Genomic DNA, 19,840 nt, shown 5'->3' on the forward strand with positions numbered 1-19,840 from the left:
AATACCTACATATACCTAGAAAGTACAAGATACTTCATTCTACACAGAGAAAGAATTAATTGAAAGACTGGCACTCTTTGCTTATACACACTTTTTTTAAAATAAATAATTGGATAATCTTATCACACATTTAAAATCACATTTTCGCTTCCACCTCTGGTTGGATGCCGTGTAGAGTCCGTTTGTGCTTCCACATGTCGCCAGAACGCCTGATAACAAATTATAATATAAAATTAATTACATAAATAATTATTAAAATACAAGAAATTACAAATTTCACAAAATCTACCAGAATTTGAAAGAGGTTGTACAATCCGTACCTAGTTATAATAATCTTCTCTGCAGAAAAACATATACATATATAATTTCTATATAACAGGGTTTCTAGGCACATTTGATTTCTAGACCAATATAGAACAGAACAGAAAGGCATTCATATGGTTTTTTTAAAGAAATACTTTTGAATTTGATATTTTTGGTTTTATGGCATTCAAATGCTTTATAAAAAGTTTTTTCCATTCTTTACAATTTTTTATAGAAATGCTTTTATCTACCGACGGAAGAGTTTCAGCTAGTCATTTCCTATTATTTTAAACACAAAATTTATTGACTCGACATATTGTGCTCTTCTACGTAAAAAACAGCTGATCTGCATCAAAGGTGTACCTACAAATATTATTAATTTAGCTGTATGTACGAAGTACCTTTATTTATTCCGTGTAAAGGTACACAGAGTAACAAACTCAGCTATTTAACAATCGCGGGCTATTGAGTACTGGCTGCAACTAGCCAGTTGCTAGGGTACCTGAAAGCCGTGCCGCAGACGTTGCACTCGTGCGGCTTCTGGCCCGTGTGGATCAGCGTGTGCACGGTGCGCGCGTACGGCCTCCGGAATGCCGCGCCGCAAATATCACAACGGTAGGGCCTGCATTTATTTGGAGAACACACAGGAACAATTTACAAACAAATTAACATAATGTAGACAAGGATTATATTGCAACGGTCTCTTTGCGATTTGGCGATTAGGCGAAAAACAACTAGGCTTTCTAAGTTTAAAAAGTATTTAAAAAATACTTTTTTATCTGACTACTGATTTTGAGACTGAAAGAAACAAATTTGATTAGGATACAATGTCAACAGTAGCGATTGTTTGATAAAATTGTTGAATAGTTTAGTCAAATGTATCAAAAATCGGTTAGGAATTTATGAATTCATTCGGAATACCTAAATAACTTAGTTTATTCACACAATAAAATACAATATTAAAATAGGTACATATTATATGTCTGCTTTAAGTCATAGGCCCATAATACTGTTTAACTAGACTATTGCTGCTTAGTCGAGCGTTAAACTTGACCTACGGGTCGGGGCTTCAATCCGTGATAGAGTAGAAAAACCATGGTCTTAAATATCATAAAGCTAAAATATAAGGATAAAGGATAGGCAGTTCCTTTCCGCTCTATGACTATTATTAGTTAAGTACCTATAACCTACATTTTTTGAAATTGTCTATCTATGGATTATGATGTACCTACCAAATAATGAATGTTTTTGCTATTATTATACCATTTACATTAGCTGCATCTCCAGCCAGGGTACCAAGGTTGTAAATACTGAATTTAAAATAACATAAATACTTAAATGAAAAAGAAAATTTTAAAGTGGAAGTGCAATAGGAAATGTAGCTTAGCATTAAATATATAAATAATTGTGTTTAATAAGGGAATTATATAAAGAGATAATAGCTATTTATAAATAAAGTTTGATGCTAAACTATATTTCCTCGGAACAATTTTATTCAGTTCTTATTACCTACATGAATATTACTAGATCTACTCAGTTGAATACTGTTTGCCGCGCTTTCGGCAATTTAGAATCGAGACAGCTAGCGCCATCTCTTGGTCGTTGTTTAATTTATTTTTAGAATAATTGAGAACTTCGTCCTCGACTCGTCTGATCGACCGGACCCACGGATAGTAGAATTAATTATTTAGATGGAAATAATTGAAATTATTATTATAATTTGGACATTTTAAATAATAATTTATTATTATTTACTATATACGTAGCATGTTATTCATATAACATACTTATTGCAAAAATTTAAACTGAGTAAATGTACATAATAGTAGATGGTTTAATGTTAAATCAATTTAAATTATTAGATTACATAACGTTTCATTTCTTTTATGTAATCACAATATATTATAAAGTTTTTTAACGCTACACTAAATCGGAATTCGGAACGGGGAACCTAATAAATACCATCTACATGTATTTACTAATAAAGGAACACATCAGCTTCTTGTATAGTTATGTTTAACCGAAGGTTTAATTAGTCGTGATGATGTTTACGGTTATATAGATATATAAGGAATAAGCTTTATACAATATACATAATGTTCAACCATATTTATGGATAAATCTACTGGGTAAGTTCATAGGAAGGGAATTAAAATAAACCATTAGGGTACTTAAATAAACATAAAGTACGATAATTACAACATCTACATACTAAATATAATATATCATTAGAATTTAACTAGGTACAAGGTTTAATGAAAGTAAATTATAAGGGTGTTCTTTATGAAAGATTTGAAGAAAACAAACCTCGTCTTTTTAAATTAATATCTATGTAAATACATATACATACATAAATTTTAGGGCACGCAAATGAGCAGACATTGTTGCCTCGTGGTTAGCAGCAAATACCGCATGCCTCCGTATAGCTAATTGCGGATAATTTCGCCGACTTTGTGTCAAGTCTGATTTGGGTATTCCGTATTTGTTATTAATTAGTAATAACACAATACAAACATATATGTTAAAAAATGTGTAATAAAGATAATTCTTCACTCTTTCCTCATTTCATCAGATTGCACTTTGAAATTCCCAATATCCCTTCAGTCTTAGTTAGTCACTCAAGTCAAATGAGTCACACGCAAAATGTTATCTCTATACAGCGGACAGTTCGTAGTTCGATAACTTAGCATTCGTTTTTGCAGCCCAAAAATTCGCATTGAAAATATGACCATAACATTCCGGCTGTACCTGTATCACATTGTTAAATAGATGTACAGTTTATATTAACCTTTGGTCGGTGTGTATGCGCGCATGCTCACGCAAGCGTGCGGCGGCGGTGAACGTCTTGGGGCAGGCCGTGCACGCGAAGGGCCGTTCGCCCGTATGCGTCCGCCGGTGGTCGTCGCGCTCCACCTGCCACGGGAAAAACTACTGGGAACTGCTTATGCCCAACCTAGCGAGGGGATGTATGCGCTTTTTATGAGAGAACGGAAAATAGATTGTAAACAACTAAATCATTCAGTCGAGTATTTTATGGGAAGCGACCGATGCAATTATCGCTGTGTGTATGTATGAAATAGAAAAGGGTACCTACGTAAGGCAATATGTATCGTCCAGTAATTTTGATAGAATTCTCTGAATCACATCAAAGCTAGTAATGCCAAAGTAATACTTAAACTAATCTTGTAAGTGTATACTTTAATAAGCGTACCTACCTAGGTACATACATTTTGAGAAGCTGTAGAAATTAAAGGGAAACTATATCCATAAAAAAGAAGGGAATTATACAAAATATATTACTATTTCCACATGAGCTAGCTTAAAATGTCGAAAAAAAGTTTAACAAAGCACCTACAGTGCAATCATACTGACCTATATACCTATAGGTACCTATTGTATTATTTGTAAAGATCATCAATCGCAATGTATCCAAACTTCGAAATTGATATTACACATCCAAAAGTAACTGTCTTCTGTTTTTTACAATTTCACGCGTGGACTGCTGAACAGAATTGCGAGAATTTTAAAATATAGGTAGTAGCAGCATCGTATGTGTGCAATTTTTTTCGTAAAACAAAACTTGATGAGGATGAAATATGGGGTAGGAAATTTGTATAGAGATGATCGATTCTCAAAAACGTGAGCTATCTCCAAATATAAGTCTGAAAAAATAGCTTTCATTTCAAAATACTTTAAAGATTTTTTTTACGCCTGACATTTTTTGTTCAAGAATATACAATACGATTTGGAGATAAGCCGTAGGCGCTTATAATTTTCAAACAATCCTAAAAATTACGTTTAACTATACAACTAACAAGTAACAACTCCAGCCTTATAGTATAAGGCTTTAGGCTGAATTTATTATTAACCATTTAAGTTTTGGTATGTTTCTATTATTTCAATTACCTATTACAATTTACAATTACAAGAATTTTATAAAATATATACTTATAACTTAAGGTTATGTTTCTGTTAATATAATTCATGTTATTCATAAAATTATACTCTTTTTTCCTCAATACTTTCTAATTACTATCGAAGAGTTTGCTTGACGTCGCTTCGTGAACCTTTGTCGTCTACACGTGCGTAATAATTTCCACGCATCCGATTTCCGAAGGACGTCAAAGAACAAGAACGCCTTCAGCACGGCCTTCTTAAAAATAGACTAATAGGTAGGCATAGGTATAAAATATTAAGCGAGCTGCCAGAAATATACATCTATATTCATAAATTATATTTTTATTAAATAACTACATTTTCATACGAAACCTTTCCTAATACAGATTAATTACTAACCTTGACTTTAAACGCCTTCGAGCAAAGATCACAAGGGTAAGGCCGTTCTCCTGTATGCATCCTCATGTGGATTGCCAGGTGTCCTGACTGGTTGAAGCGGCGACCACACACTCGACACGGATAACCCTAAAGTATTTGTTTTTTTCGTAAGACTGAAAATTTATTACGAAAAAGTAATGTACTGAAATTCTTTGCATGGTGGAAAAATGTGAGATTTTCTAGACAGAACTTTTAGCCTTTAGGTGTAAATATATACATGAAATAAGTTATATCCTTACTGGTTTCGATACTTTGTGCATCTTTTTGTGTGTGTGCAAGGCGCACATGCTGCCCAGTTCTTTATCACACTCCTCACAGACATAGGCCATCACAGGTGCGCCGGGCGGGCGGTCTTCACCCCGCTTGTGACGATATAGCTCTCTAACAGAATATTCATTTTGAGTGTCTTTTTATTGTGAAAGTCTCTATAAATTATTTTAGTGAACGTTTATAATATGGAAATGACACTGATCGTGAGAATATTTGCCGATATTTTCAGAGAGCATTCATCTTTTACTTGTTCATGATCGTCATAATAGGTACCTACTTATTAGATTAACTGGAGGAGAAATAAAATAATAATTGGTAAGCTAGGAATATAAAGAGGATTTCTGAACAGGTACATAGGTAAGTAATATAAAAAAGAACACGTCGTGATATACAAATATTTTTCCAAATATATTTCCGTTAAATATTATTGATTTTTGGTGTAGGTACCTGGCAGTAGCAAACAGTTGATTACAAGATCCACAATTCCACATTTTGGAACTATTTCCAGGCGTGTAGGCTCGTCGACCACGACCGGGTCTGTGACTCTCAGCATGAGCTCGTAGTTCCTCATCTGTTGAACATTGCTTCCCGCATAACGTACATGGTAGAATGTTTATACTCTGTGGTAAAGGTGCTTCTAAAATACATTCCTCCTGTGGATGAAAACACCTATTGTTAGAACTTCTTAGATATATAAAAATATAGATAATATAATATTGTGCATAATGTAGTTAATTTAATATAATTAATGTAAAAAAAAATTCTCACTAGATTTCCGGGCAGTTGGTCGCTTTCCGAATAGCAACTTAGCTTATGACAATCGAGTGCTTCCCCGTCAGCAAATAAATAGTTACAAATATCACAGACAAACATTGTGCTGAGTTTTCGCGGTGCAACACTGCTTTTGCCATTAATGTCAATGCAGCATAATTGTTCTGTAAAATAAAGTTAAAAAACATTTTATACCATACCACTTACCCAAGCACTTACCTATAAGCTCTCGGCCTATGTTGTTGCTAGGGTGATGAAATTTTCTATTTGTTCTCTTATAATAAAAATAAGCGTTTTAAGTCCTCATTGAAATTCTTAGGTACAACCTATCACTCCTTCAAAAATTGTATATCAAAATCTGTTTAGCCTTTTTAACGTGATAAAGGAATAGCACATACACTTAAATTATGTGTTATTTCCGAAATAAATATCGTAACTCACCAGTAGGTTCATTTTCTAAAGCAGTCGAAAGAATTCTTTCACAAAGACAACACACCAGCCATTCGGCATCAAAGTTTGTACTGCCAGTTGGTAATTCTAGGAAATACATGCTTAGATAAGTATGTTTTATAGTAATGTAAGTCAATAATTCAAAACGTATTAAAATCTATCTACAATAACACTAGATAAAATTATTTATTGAAGCAGATATTGATGAATATCCTCCTAATTTACAGCGGACAAAATAATATTCTATACCTTTTCCACTATTAGTATTTTGAGGTGCCAGTTTAGGGATACTAGAATTTGTAGAATTATCACTTGCATGCATTAAAATTGTATGATCCAGTAGATCAGCATCATTTGTAAAAATATCATGACAAATTACACACGAATATAAAGCTAAAAGATCGGGTCCTGTATTTAAATTCTCCTGAAAATATTATTCTTTTAATAATAACTATTTTTTAGTAAGTATCTAAGTATGGAATGAGAAATTAATTTATTAACCTTATTTTCATTAGAAGAGGCTGGTAATGGTAATAAGAATTGGTTAACAGTATTTTCATCTAATAACGTCGGTTCATCATTTAATAAGTGCTCTGTTTGAATTAACTGTATTGTTGCGTTTTCATCATGGGTGATTACTGTACTCATACCAATAAACGATTCATTCTCCATTGTAAAGTAATGATTAGCTTCATCAGGATTAAAGTTATTTTCTACAGTAGTTATTATTTCTTCTGTTATGGTAATAAGATCTTTTTCTGCATTTGCCATCGAAGCTGGAGTTGCATCGTGACTAAATAATAGATCATCTGTATCAAAGCGATCGTGCATGTCCAAAGTTTCATTGAATTCAGATGTAAACAGCATATTAACTTTATCTGAAAAAAAAAAATAAGCTGAGTGACAATGTTTTATTAAAACCTGTTGTTATTTCGGTTTCTAAACATTTTAATTTATGTCACTGTCATGGAAATTTTGACAGTGATAGTGACATTACTTTATTTGTAAATTGTTTGATTCGTAATTCGTTGATGTGTTTATCCCGTGTGTTTAATGAATAAAAAGTATAATAACATATTTTAAAAATGAAGGTCGACGTTGCAGCACCTTCAGATAAGGCGAAAATACCATTGCCGACACTTTCTCAGATAAATGCTGATAGAATTACACTCGTAAGTATCGAAAGTTAGGTTATTTAGAGTTTTTGTGTTTTCTTATATATTTTACGTTTCGGTGTAGTAAAATTATATCAAAAGAATGTCTATGACCCCCTTTTAATGAGTTATATCTTTTGTATCTCACAAGGAGGATGATTTTCCACATTTTGAAGTTATACACAACTAGAGCTCTGCCCTGGTTTTGCCTGTGGTACATATTTACGTTATCTCTCCATAAGAACCATCCTCGTACTTCAAGGAATATTATAAAAAAATAATTAACAAAATCGCTTCAACTGAACTTGATGCGCTTAGCAATGAATTTTGCGTTTCATTTTTATATTATAGAATATAGATATAAAAATGAAATGTGTGTTATAACAAATACATCCAGACCACAATTTAATTATTCATATTGAATTTTTTTCCATTTCTTTTTACTTCGTAAATAAAGACGACTTAGAAATTGCATAATTCTTGCTAACAATCTATGAATCAATATATGAATCTGGATGGAAACTGCCCCTAGCTTTCCACCTATTAGTTGCAGTATATCTAAGCTATCAAGATCATAATGACAATAAAATTCAAACCCATAAACGAATGTATATGGATATAAATTCTACACTATGTAATATTATATCTTATCTTTGTCTGTGTTCATAATAACATAAGAAAATATTAGTATTGAGTACATCTATGCAACAGATGGAATTCAGGAATAATGCTATTCCTTTTAAATTGTTTATAAGTAAAGAGAAAGCCAACTGGTATTCTCAACATATTATGCACACAAATCTATACAACTAACCTCATTGAATTATAAATCAATATGGTTGATATTTCAGCTTGCTCACCAGTACTGGGCACCACAAACTAAGGAAAACCACTTGCCTTATGATGCTGCTATTGTTGAATCAATTTATCAAGCAGAAATACTTGGATCCAAGTAAGTTTGTAATAATTTCCATACAAAAATATAAGGGTTTGGTTTTCAGTCTTAGCCCTACTGAAGTAGACAAATGAATGTTTTGGGGTCAGTGGCCTAGTGGATTCAGTTCATTGACCTTTTTATTTTTTAAATTACTGATTTTGTGCCAATGTGGAAATCAAAATAGTGCTTAATATTTTAATTTAACTAGGGTTTAATTAATTAAGTTGTTATATTATGTTAAAATTTTTAAATTTCATTTTAAAATTAATTATATTTAATTATTTAATAAAATCAGTAAATAGTAAATTGTAAATTTTGATAATAATTAAGTGTAAGGCAACAATGTATGTGGATTAATATTATGTTAGTTTCTGTGTTTGATTTTATAAAAAATTGTAAGTTTCAACTAAAATATCTATTTTCAAGCACCACATATTTTAACACATCTAATTTTGTTATTCTGTACTCAGGATTCATTTTTCTGATTTAATAGTAAAAAACAGAATGAGGATATTAAATAGACAAATCATAAACCTCAGTTTAAACAGTTGGAAATCCTCCTGTTATTTATCATTATTATTATTAAGAAATATATTTTTAATCACACTTATTATTTATTCCAGTTTTTCAGTCCGTCGTATCATGATGCTTGAATTTTCACAGTATCTGGAAAACTATTTGTGGCCACACTATGAAACTGGTCAGGCGTCACATTCGCACATGATGTCTATTATTGTAATGATCAACGAGAAGTTTAGAGAAAGAGTACCAGCTTGGCAGGTGTGTTTTCATTTAATTTTTGAAGTTGTATTGTTGATAGTGAATGCTTGTGATGTTTTAATTTACCTCTTAGGTATCGTTACAAATTGAAAATAAGTGATATCAAACAAAAGCAGTATCAGTAATCATTATAAAATAAAATAAATATATCAGGACAATTTCACACACGTCACAATCTATTCCCATACTAGGCTTTCGCTTGTGTTATGGTAACCAGATGGCTGAGAAACATACATATATAATTTTTAAATAAATACTTAAATATAGATAATCAACACCCAGACACAGAGCAAACATCTATGTTCATCACACAAATATTTGCCCCGGGTGGGATCAAACCCACAACTAGTGGCTTGGAAGGCAGGGTCACTACAAACCAAGACAACCAGTCAGTCAATATTTTATCAATATTTATGCAATGCCAAATTCTTTCATAATTCTTAGCAGTTATCACATATTTAAAAAACTTTGTTTATTGCAATGTTCTTCTTTATAATTGCCATATTTTTCAATCAATGTAAATATTCCTTTTTAACATTAGTTTCATCTGTATTTTAGACTCAATTTGTGACCAAGGGAAATAGGGATTCGTTTTTATAATGTCGTTCAATAAAATTTACTATTAATACAAATGCAAATGCATTACAGGCGCTACTCAAGAAACCAGATCACTTCCCAGGGTTTTTTGAACAAGTACTCCGAGCGAGTGTCGCGGAGGACCACACAAGCAACAACATGAGAGAACAGACATCATTGTTGCTGTTCCTCAACCATTGCTTTGGGAGTATGGAGGTGCAACTGTGCAGGGATCAAGTGAAGCGACTTGTGTCGTTGAGCATGTGGATTAGCTTGCAAGAAGGTATTTTTTTAGTCAAATTTTTATATTTAACTTTATATCATCAAAATATATTTTTAGATCACTATTCTTTTAATAGTGAAATGAAATTACTTTATTTTTCTTAATGGGGAAATACAGATCACCTCTAAGAGCAACAAAAGTTTATTAAACAGTTACAAGTTTGCCATGTGTGATGTATTTCATTTAAATTAAAATGACATTAAACAATGTAATTAAATTATTCCGTATATTTTATATGTTTAAGAGGATGTCCTCATCCTTCGTTCTAATCCATTACTAAAAAAAAACTAAATTAATTTAAAGGTCGTAGAATTCAAGAATTCAAAGTCGTGCCCAAATGGCGTAAATACTGGCGCGCAATACAAAAGAAAGATAAGCCAGAGTTAATAGATAAGTTAAACTGGGAGCGGAGGTACTTGCAGCGACTGATGATCAAGTTCATGAGGATATTGGAGAGCATCCCGGAGACTGGTGATATCAGTGATGATAAAGTCAGGTTAGTTGGCTAGTTCTTTTTGTAATAAGCTGGCTTATCAAAACAAAATATGTAAACACGCAATATAAGCACGCAATATTACATCTTTATTTTCAAATTAATTTAAATCAAATAAATAAGTCACAAAAAAAATTCATATTCCCAAGAAAACGTTTTTGCACTATTACGAAGACATTTTTCGATATACTTTATTCATTATTTATACAGCTTGAAAATATGGTTAATGATGTGAGTGTGGTATCGATGTATAGATCGAGACAGACTATAAAAGATCTCGAATAGAAGCAGAACATCAAATTACGCGGGAAACGCTTGGAACGAAGTTGCGGGCTTAACTAGTGCTTTATACTTTATCGTTTACTATCTCACTCTTCTTCTGCAATTAAGGGTTAATTTTATAAAACCACTTACCTTATTGAAAAATTTTAAAAGCGAAAAAACTTTTTATCACAAAGTGATATTTAAAACCGCGTGTCATCTTGCCGGGGCGAACGAAATTTTCTATTCTTTAAAAATTTCTCATTTATAAAGTACAAATGCTATAAAACTTAATGTGACACTTACCATATTGTTTTATGTTTACCAGATACTGTGAGCGGTTCCTCGAGCTGATGATTGACCTAGAAGCCCTTTTGCCAACAAGGAGGTTTTTCAACACAGTGATGGATGACTGTCATCTTGTGGTGCGCAGTCAGTTAGCAGCTCTTACTAGAAGGCCGGAGGGACAACTTTTTTCACAAGTAAGTCTTGTTTAATATTTTTAATCATTAAAAGTTTATAATTGTCTGGTTTTAACTCCTGGAATGAGTTTGAGTTAAGTCCAAATTTCTAAAGAAAATTAATTAAATAACGAGAGTTATAAATACCAATTATGGTGGCCAAAGTGGGCGTTAATGTTTTGTAGTTAAATGAATTAAAATTAAAAATCCGAAATCTGAATAAAACATAACAACAATAAAAATGTTTGGTAGAGAATTAAATAAAAAGAAAAGTATTATCTTAAAAATTTATTTGATTATACACACATTGTATAATTTACACGAGCTTAATATATACATTCTGACTTTGATATCTTTTATGATATACTCAGTTTTATTATTGATTAGAATTATATAAAATCTACAATAAATTCTATCTTTCAAAGTGCTATAAAATATTATACAGGTCACCATGGTTATGCTTTTACAAAACTCGTGTAAATTGATAAAATAAAACACATCAAGTATATCTTTCTTATTCGAGATAAAAGACAGCATTGAACATAGTTATTCAGTAATCTTCATTCATAAGAAATAGAGAGCAATATAAAAATCGAAAGTATAATTAATAAAAAATAATTTGGGACGGACATATTTTGTGTAAATAATCGAAAAATTGTAAAAATGTCACAACACAAAACTAATACTAAAATAGTTATTATTTCAGTCAAAAGATAAAAGAGTGTGCATTATAATTTGTGAGTCAGAAACGCATAGCATAAAGAGAATAGGCCTGTCTATGTTCAATACCTATATTTTTTAAAAACATAATATTTGATAATTCAATTATAATTTATAATCCTAAAAAATGTTAGTAACTTCATGATGTTAGTAGTGCAAATAATTAGTTGGTCCAATAAAATTAAAATTAAGTATCTCCTATGAGCACTACGGTAAATAATCACAATTTTCATTTGTACATAAATGCGACACAATGCGTATAATTTTTAGATCGACTTAAAAATTCGTTTAAGGCCCTACCAATTTCCTCTTCGCAGAGTATATTTCGATTAAAAATAAATCGTTATAAAATCTATGATTAATTAATATATCTATTACATAGTCATTCTCTTAAAACTACAAAGCTACCAATTGACGAAGTAAAACTTATTGTTTAACAGAATACTGCTTGCGTTGTAAGGCACAAATTTCGATTAAAGTTCGTTCAAAAGCACATGAAATCACGGGAAATCCTACTTCTACTTACATATTAAAAAATCTTTGTGTGCAATTATAATATTGCTATATACTACGAGTGTAATTATAACATATAAATTCTAATAACTGATTAGAATACAATCAGTATGTTTGTGTTTAGTAATTTCCACCGTTCATATGAGTCATTTCATCACCCCACTCTCCTGTGGGTATTGGCTGAGCATAGCAACAGCTTTTTCTTAATAAAAATGTGACATGGTTCTGCCTAACAACACACACATAGAATATTAATATTGCCTGCAATAAATTCACCACAATGTGTGCGTACAGTAATCCATCAAAATTCAGCCAAGACAGCATTAGGAATAACCAAGACATTGACATTATGAGGAATAGCTGCAGGAATAAGTCGAAACTGAAAAGAGAAGAAACATTTCATTTACGAATTGCTTTGATTTTGGGTATTCATTAAGAAAAGTAACTAATCACTCACCATCCCTTTAATTTATAATGGATCCGCCCATAAATATTTATTCTTTTGATTACTTTTAAAGTTGTTATATAGAAAAACAGATTAAAAATAATAGTGAATGCAACTGGTGTAAAGAATATTGCAATTCCAAGCCAGCCTGAAAAAAGACAATAAGTACGAAATTATTTTCTTGTGACATCATAAACTATTTTATATAACTGTGAGGTTTTGGAAAAGAAACATACCAATAGTCTCCTGTTCAACATCATCTATTAAAATTGACGACGAAAATTGCGTTTTCATTTTTCTGTACGGATTTGTACCAGTGTCTAGTAAAAAATGAGCACATATAGCCATAGCCGCCATTAGAGTAACACTCGACCATACCACGCTTGAATAGTAGCAGTATTTGCGAACATCTGTCACTCGTAGAAATACATTCCTTGATCTGTAAATAATGTATTAAATCGATTTATTGTGGGATTGTGTCAATTATTTGAGGAAAATAAATTTGTGAACACATGTAAAAAACAAAAACTTAGAACCTCATCTTTTGAAGATTGTTAATTAGCATGTATACTCACTTGAATGTCTTCCATATGTAGAAACCAAAACTGTTCAACCAGAAAAAGGCACCAAGTAAACTGACATATAAGATTATATCTGAAAAAAAAAAGACTACTATTAAACTATAGTAATAAATATTTTTTAAACAAAATCTGTTTATGACTAAAGTTTAAAAGATATGAAATAATTTTTAATGGTTTTTACAACAGCTGTAAAAACCATAAAAAATTATAATTTAACCAAGAGTTGATGCATAATATAAACCAAGTAGTTACTAACCTGTTATCATAAAGCTGACATGATTGCTCAACTCTGTAAATATTCTTACTAAATCTGCAGCTTGACTCACAATCAAACACACATTTATTGTTGTAATTATATTCCCAGCAAGATCTCTCAGAGTTGGCAAAACAAAGTAAATAATAGCAACTGTTAAAAATAATATCATTGCTATTGCATGGAAGATGGGATTGAGAATTTTTTTCATTAGAAACCCTGTGTCCTTCCAATTGATTTTCACTTCTGGTACACAAACAAGTGCATACTGCCCAGTGGAATTAGTGCTTGTTATAAAAATCTAAAAAAATATTCTTATATTAAGGCTGCAGTCTAGCAAAATTGCGTTTTCAACAAGTTATTTGACAATTTTTTCCCGGCTAATGAAATGATAAACTGAATTTTTTTTTCTTGTTTATCAATTAGTGTTATATACGCAATGCGCGTGAATTTTTTCACATTTATAAAGTTACTTTATTTTACCTTAATCAGGCCTTCAAGATAAGTCTCTTTCTCCCAAAGACATTTCGAGCTAAGTTTGTGCACTCACTACGTTGCAACCGATTACAATTTACACAATCTGATCAGCACATTATTATCCTTATATAGTCGTTATTAAAAACTGCTGAATACAATTGCCGAAAAACTTATGATTTTCTTAATTAGAACGTTATAAATTCATTAAATTTCCCATTTTTTGCCTTACAAAATCTATTGATAAATACTGCTAAAAGTTATTTTTTCCATTAATTTATTCGAGTTGGTTGAAGACCAATGAGTATTAATCCTTTAAAAAAATTTTTTTTTTAATTTTGATAATTCTTTAAATATTAAAATATATTTAAAATAATTAGGAAAAATCCTAGCGAATTTCTTTAGTCGCGCTCCTTGGGCCGGAGCGTTCTGACGTGTGCTCTACGCTCGATTTTCCTTCATACCGAAGTGAAAGTTGCTCTACTTCATTAAATTTAATATTTTTGTTAATTGATTATTTTTATCTTAGTTTTGTGCAAATATTCGTATTTTTAAACATCTGATTTCGATATGGAAAATAAACGAAAAAAATACGCGTGTAACTACTAGAAAAAAAATTATCTTCGAACATAAAGTTAATGAAACCAAATAGATTGCAAAGGTGATTGGCAACAATTTCTTTATTTTACGGGGTGTCAGTAAAGGGATGTATATTTCTAAAACTAAAGTAAGCTCATAAATGTTCTTATAATATAATTTTTTTGAAGTTCCAAAAATGTTTATTTTTCGTTTGAGAAATACGAAATATAATATAAACTTGTATTGAGAACTTGAACTTCCCAAGTTCATCCGGGGAAATCCCCATACGGGGAAAATGATTTGTTTACTCCAAATTGGTCCGAGGTGTTTTAATTTTTTCTTCTAGTCATTTTCAACGTAGCGGCATGTTGTTTGATTATTAATTTTGTAACTTAATACAGTATGTTGGTTTTATATTCTGATCTTACAGACGCGCTGACAAATTTAGTCCGCCATTTCTAGTTTAGTCTACCAACTCTAAGTACCAATATTAAAACGAATGGATTATCATCACATCATCAAAACTCAGATGTAATGGAAGATCACAATAACATAGAAAATTCAGTGGGTGTTGAGAACTAAACAAACAGAAGTAACAGAGACGCGAAGAATAAAAAAAGAGGACGAAAACGATAATTCGTTGATGCTTTCCCTTTTCGACGTATTGTTAGGGTACATCACCAATCTGCAAAAAACAAAACTGATGATTCCCAATTGCTGATTAAAAATGAAAAACAAATAATCGACAACAGTGGTGAAAATTTGCTGATCACAATGAAACATCCTTCAGTGGTAGCAGATTTACTCATTTAAAATGTATCGGTGAACAGCGTAAAGGAGAGGAGGACAGGAAAACATTATGAATGTGGATGGTGGATTGTATACAGGGTGTAATCGATAAGTATGTGCAGGCGATTATGACGTTATTATTGCAGGTATCAAAAAACTTAAAACTGATATCGAAATTACTTTACTTATTGAGCAAAATGACAATAATAACTTTTTAAAAGTATAACGAGAAATATCTAAAAAAATTACTTTATACACTCCCATATCAAAAAGGGAAAATGGGACTAGTAGAAGTTAAATGTCTAATTCCGGCAAAAAACATGAATGCGGAAGATGCGGTTAAAAAAAAATTTAATATTTGAAATACAATGCAAAAAATAACACTTTTGTCATAGATAAGAATCATGACTATTTTTTCCAAATTCAGGGACAACTAAACGTTGCAGACGCAGAAGTCTGCTTATTTGCTGTTTGGACTGGAGTGAATCATTCGTTAAAAATAGAATATATAAAAAAGTATGTAACGTTCAGGCAAAATAAAATGATGGACCATTATCAAGATTTTACATAAATTGCCTACTGTCAGAATTGATTGATTCGAGACTTCAGCATTCGATGCCATCAAGGACCCATCCTATATCATTCAAGCGATTGAAAAAAAAGAGATAAATCCAGTGCAACCGATAAAGCATCAGAATGCTAGCAAAAGATTTATTAGGTTTTATAAATATAAATCTATATATTATAACTACATAATATAATAAATCTGTAGAAGACGCGAAGACTGACATCCGCGCGGACGGAGTCGCGGGCGGAAGCTAGTCTATACTAATATTATAAAGAGGAAAGGTTTGTATGTATGTATGTATGTATGGTTTTCACGCATAAACTACTGGACCGATTTTGATGAAATTTGGCACAGACAATCTTTAGACCCTGAGAAAGAACATAGGCTACCTTTTATTGCAAAATATGTACCACGGGCGAAGCCGGGGCGGTCCGCTAGTCAGAAATAAATATCTTTTGTTTTCATTTGCGTATTTTTCTATTTTATAATTTTTTAACACAAACACTACACTATTCACTAAGAAACTTAGGTCGAAAAAAATGTATAGAGTTATGCATTTTGTATGGAAAGCTTATTTTTTTTATATTTCGTCCAAATTTCTTTGTAAAAGTTGATCAGTTATATCAACATGAAGTTGAAGATATCAATAGAAAGTATTCGCAAATCTTGTGTACTGATAAAAAAAATCACCCGGTGTAATTTTCACGAAAATTGTTTCAAATTGTCATTTTTGGTACTTATTACGAATATTAAATTATACGAATGATTTAATTTTTAAAAATTAAGTGGAGCAACTTTCCCTTAGTACATTTGTATTATTTACATATAGGATGACAGGATGCATTTGTTTGCACTACTAGACCAAGCCCTTAACTAAACATAATGTAAAACATAATACAATGTAATAAGTCTTTTTTATATGGCGGTAAAAATAATGATACAATTTTTTTTTATATTATAATTGATATTTGTTCGAAAAATATATCCTAAGTAAAAAATATATAATAAGTTCAGTCATCTAAAGAGTAACATAATGCTAAAATTCTGTTTGTCCATTAATTATCAACAATGATTTCACAATTGTTATTGTTGAATGGAGATAACAATGAGACAAAAAACTTACACTGAAATTATCACAATAGTAGAAAAACTGTATATAACCATCAAAAGGTATAAATACTTTTTATGTTAAGTTTGACATGAGCATAGTCATTAAGATGTTTTCAATGTGATTCATCTCATTCAGAAGGCTATAGTAGTATTTCGTTTAGTTTGCTTACCTTATCCATGCAATATTTATTCTGCACATGAATATATGAAGATGGCTCTTTAACTTCAGGTATTGAAATGATATCATGGAAGTTTAATGAATTTGCCAAGAGTGGATCGTCTCTTATTGTTTGGGCATTTGTTTGGTGGTGAATCAAATGCATTAAACGGCCATCAGACAAAAGATTTAACCTGAAAATAAATTTGGTGCTTCTTAACAATATCATGGAGACAATATTAAAAAATATAAATAAATGAGGTAACCATTTAAAAATTAGTGTTATTTTTGGCATAAAATCTAAGTGTGGTATTTTTAAAAAGCTTTTATTGATAATTTTGTAAATGAAATACATTTTTTCTGTTTGTTAACAGTTATATTAATTAATTTAAAATAGTAGAGATTCCAGTTTGATTGATACAAGTTACAACTTTCACTCTTTTACATAGGTGACTCATTAATACAATGAGTCACTGGTAACTACAGTAGTGTCACTAAGTTTATGCCATATATTTTAAATATTTTTATGGCAATAATATGTATAGTTTTTTAATTATAGACTTACTTATCCTCAGATTTCCCTAGATCAAATATGGGTCTTTGTTGGGTGGTTGCACAATTTGGTATTCCATTTATAAATCTAAAATACTTAAGTTTAACATCTTTTCCATCCTCAGTCTTAAACAATGGCTGCCAAAGACCTGAAATTACAGTTAAATGATATGAAAATATTGAATTTCATTATTAGTTCACATCATTGTCTAATAGGTATATAAAATTTCCGTGTCACAATGTTAGTTACCATACTCCTTCAAAACGGCTAGACCGATTCTCATGAAATTTTCTATGCATATCGGGTAGGTCTGAGATTCAGCCAACATCTATTTTTCATACCCCTAAATAATAATAGTACGGCAGAACAACGTTTGCCGGGATAGCTAGTATTATATAAAACGCAAAGATTACTGAACCCCACAGCCAAAACAACTCATCTGATACTTGATAGTGAGATATTTAGACCAAGCGGGTGAAGCTGTATGAAACAACTAGTAATCAATATAAAGGAGTGTAATTCATACATAATACATAAGTTGTCACATGGCAAATAAAAAAAGAGAAATTAAATAAAAAGTATAAGAGAAAAGTTAAATTCTGCTTGAATTGTCATTTCAATTAAATATATTTAGAGTAGTATACTACTCTACAACACTATAGCGTACTTATAAATAAAATTTTCCATATAATTACTCAGACCAAGAGATATTTCATTTTTTTACTTATTAATTTAAATTGTTGCAGGTATTCAAACTAACTATCATAATGTAACAATCAAAATTTCTGTTATGTTGAATATCTTTTTAGACTTTATATGTATTTAATTCACGTAAATTATAACACAAAAAGCTCATAACTTACTTTCATTGTATAGTTCAGCCAATCGGCACACAGAATCAACCATTATTTCATTTTCTTCGCAACATTTGTTTATTTGTACTGAGTTTTGTTGCTCTGATAAATCATTTAGGTCTGTGTCACCAACTTCAGCTTTAGAAGTTCGTAGTAACAATGTACTTATTAAGAATATTAAATGCAAAAAGTACATGTTTGAATGTTTATAATAACTTGATCACACATAAGTTTTGTTGTGGTCTACGTTTCGACTTAAAACTGAAGGCACTTTATTTCCGAATGTCATGAATAGCTTTTCTATGAAATCTTTTCGTTGTGGTACTTAGAATCTTGAAGTTTTATCACTTATTTTAATAGAATTCAATGCTTAGATTAATTTAAATACGATTTCCTGTAGCGTGATGCTTGAATCTTTTGTAACTGACAGAATTGACAATTGACAAATGACATTTGACACTTGACAGTTGACAGTTTTGACAAAATTCTTTTCTCATTGCCATATCAAAGATACATCATTAAAAAAAATGTACCTACTATCCTCGGGATTACTAATAATTGAAAGTGACTTGAAAGTTGAAAGCAATTTCTTTATGAAATCCATTAACTATTACAATAAAATTGAAAATCTGGTTTTTTGTTTATTAATTCACAGTAATCTTCATAACCTGGATGAAATTTGGAATGAAAATAGTGGAATGTAGAGTCAAATATAGGTAAAAATAGGAGATGAATGTTTTTATTAGTTAGATTGCGGATGAAACCGCATGGCACAGCTAGTAAAATCATAAATGAAATATTTAATTTCTTTATTTTTCCTGAATAATTAGATAATTTTAGCACGAAAACTTTCGTATTTTTCTCGTAGATAATTGACAATGTTTCGGTATGCAACAATTTTTTTCATATCTCCTTATTTTATTTAATGATAACATTGTTTCTTTCCTTTGTATCTTGCTTTGTATACATATTTTATGTAACTTAGAGGAACTCATTCTGTTGTAGTTATGTGAATAAAAAATGAAATTAAACTCGATGGTTATTGATATTAACATTCTTTAATAATTCATGCATATATAACAAAAATATAGGAACTAATTAAAATATTAAAATTATACAATAACCTTAATATTATTATATTATAACTATTTTAGAATTTACACTTAAGTA

At 30.8% G+C, this 19,840-nt stretch overlaps 3 protein-coding genes across 3 annotated transcripts in view; 1 reads left to right on the plus strand and 2 right to left on the minus strand.

Annotated features, from left to right (window-relative positions):
• Positions 1–30: 30 nt before the first annotated feature.
• LOC149480463 (uncharacterized) lies at positions 31–6,996 on the minus strand. The gene is made up of 10 exons (XM_089706749.1): positions 6,631–6,996; positions 6,379–6,553; positions 6,121–6,216; positions 5,677–5,843; positions 5,356–5,561; positions 4,878–5,019; positions 4,600–4,725; positions 3,092–3,216; positions 806–925; positions 31–209 (listed from the first exon to the last, which is right to left on the minus strand). The coding sequence occupies exons 1-10, from the start codon at positions 6,994–6,996 to the stop codon at positions 137–139; spliced, it is 1,596 nt and encodes a 531-aa protein (XP_089562875.1). The 3' UTR covers positions 31–136.
• A 143-nt stretch (positions 6,997–7,139) lies between these two features.
• The window catches only part of LOC149480464 (RNA helicase aquarius), a 45,417-nt gene continuing 32,716 nt past the window's right edge, over positions 7,140–19,840 (plus strand). Inside the window, exons 1-6 of the mRNA XM_089706219.1 lie at positions 7,140–7,301; positions 8,135–8,235; positions 8,844–9,000; positions 9,649–9,859; positions 10,163–10,355; positions 10,942–11,095. Of these exons, the coding sequence (XP_089562345.1) occupies positions 7,215–7,301; positions 8,135–8,235; positions 8,844–9,000; positions 9,649–9,859; positions 10,163–10,355; positions 10,942–11,095 (903 nt within the window). The 5' untranslated portion in view covers positions 7,140–7,214. The remainder of the gene's footprint in view (positions 7,302–8,134; positions 8,236–8,843; positions 9,001–9,648; positions 9,860–10,162; positions 10,356–10,941; positions 11,096–19,840) is intronic.
• On the minus strand, positions 11,359–19,104 carry mthl5 (G-protein coupled receptor Mth-like 5). The gene is made up of 8 exons (XM_089706281.1): positions 18,680–19,104; positions 17,829–17,964; positions 17,277–17,457; positions 13,590–13,887; positions 13,328–13,406; positions 12,989–13,191; positions 12,765–12,900; positions 11,359–12,686 (listed from the first exon to the last, which is right to left on the minus strand). The coding sequence occupies exons 1-8, from the start codon at positions 18,864–18,866 to the stop codon at positions 12,428–12,430; spliced, it is 1,479 nt and encodes a 492-aa protein (XP_089562407.1). The 5' UTR covers positions 18,867–19,104; the 3' UTR covers positions 11,359–12,427.

The sequence above is a fragment of the Colias philodice genome, chromosome 18 (assembly GCF_061535455.1).
Source record: "Colias philodice isolate Cphi_HAF_F1 chromosome 18, ilColPhil1 Martin Lab GWU primary, whole genome shotgun sequence".
NCBI lineage: Eukaryota > Metazoa > Arthropoda > Insecta > Lepidoptera > Pieridae > Colias > Colias philodice.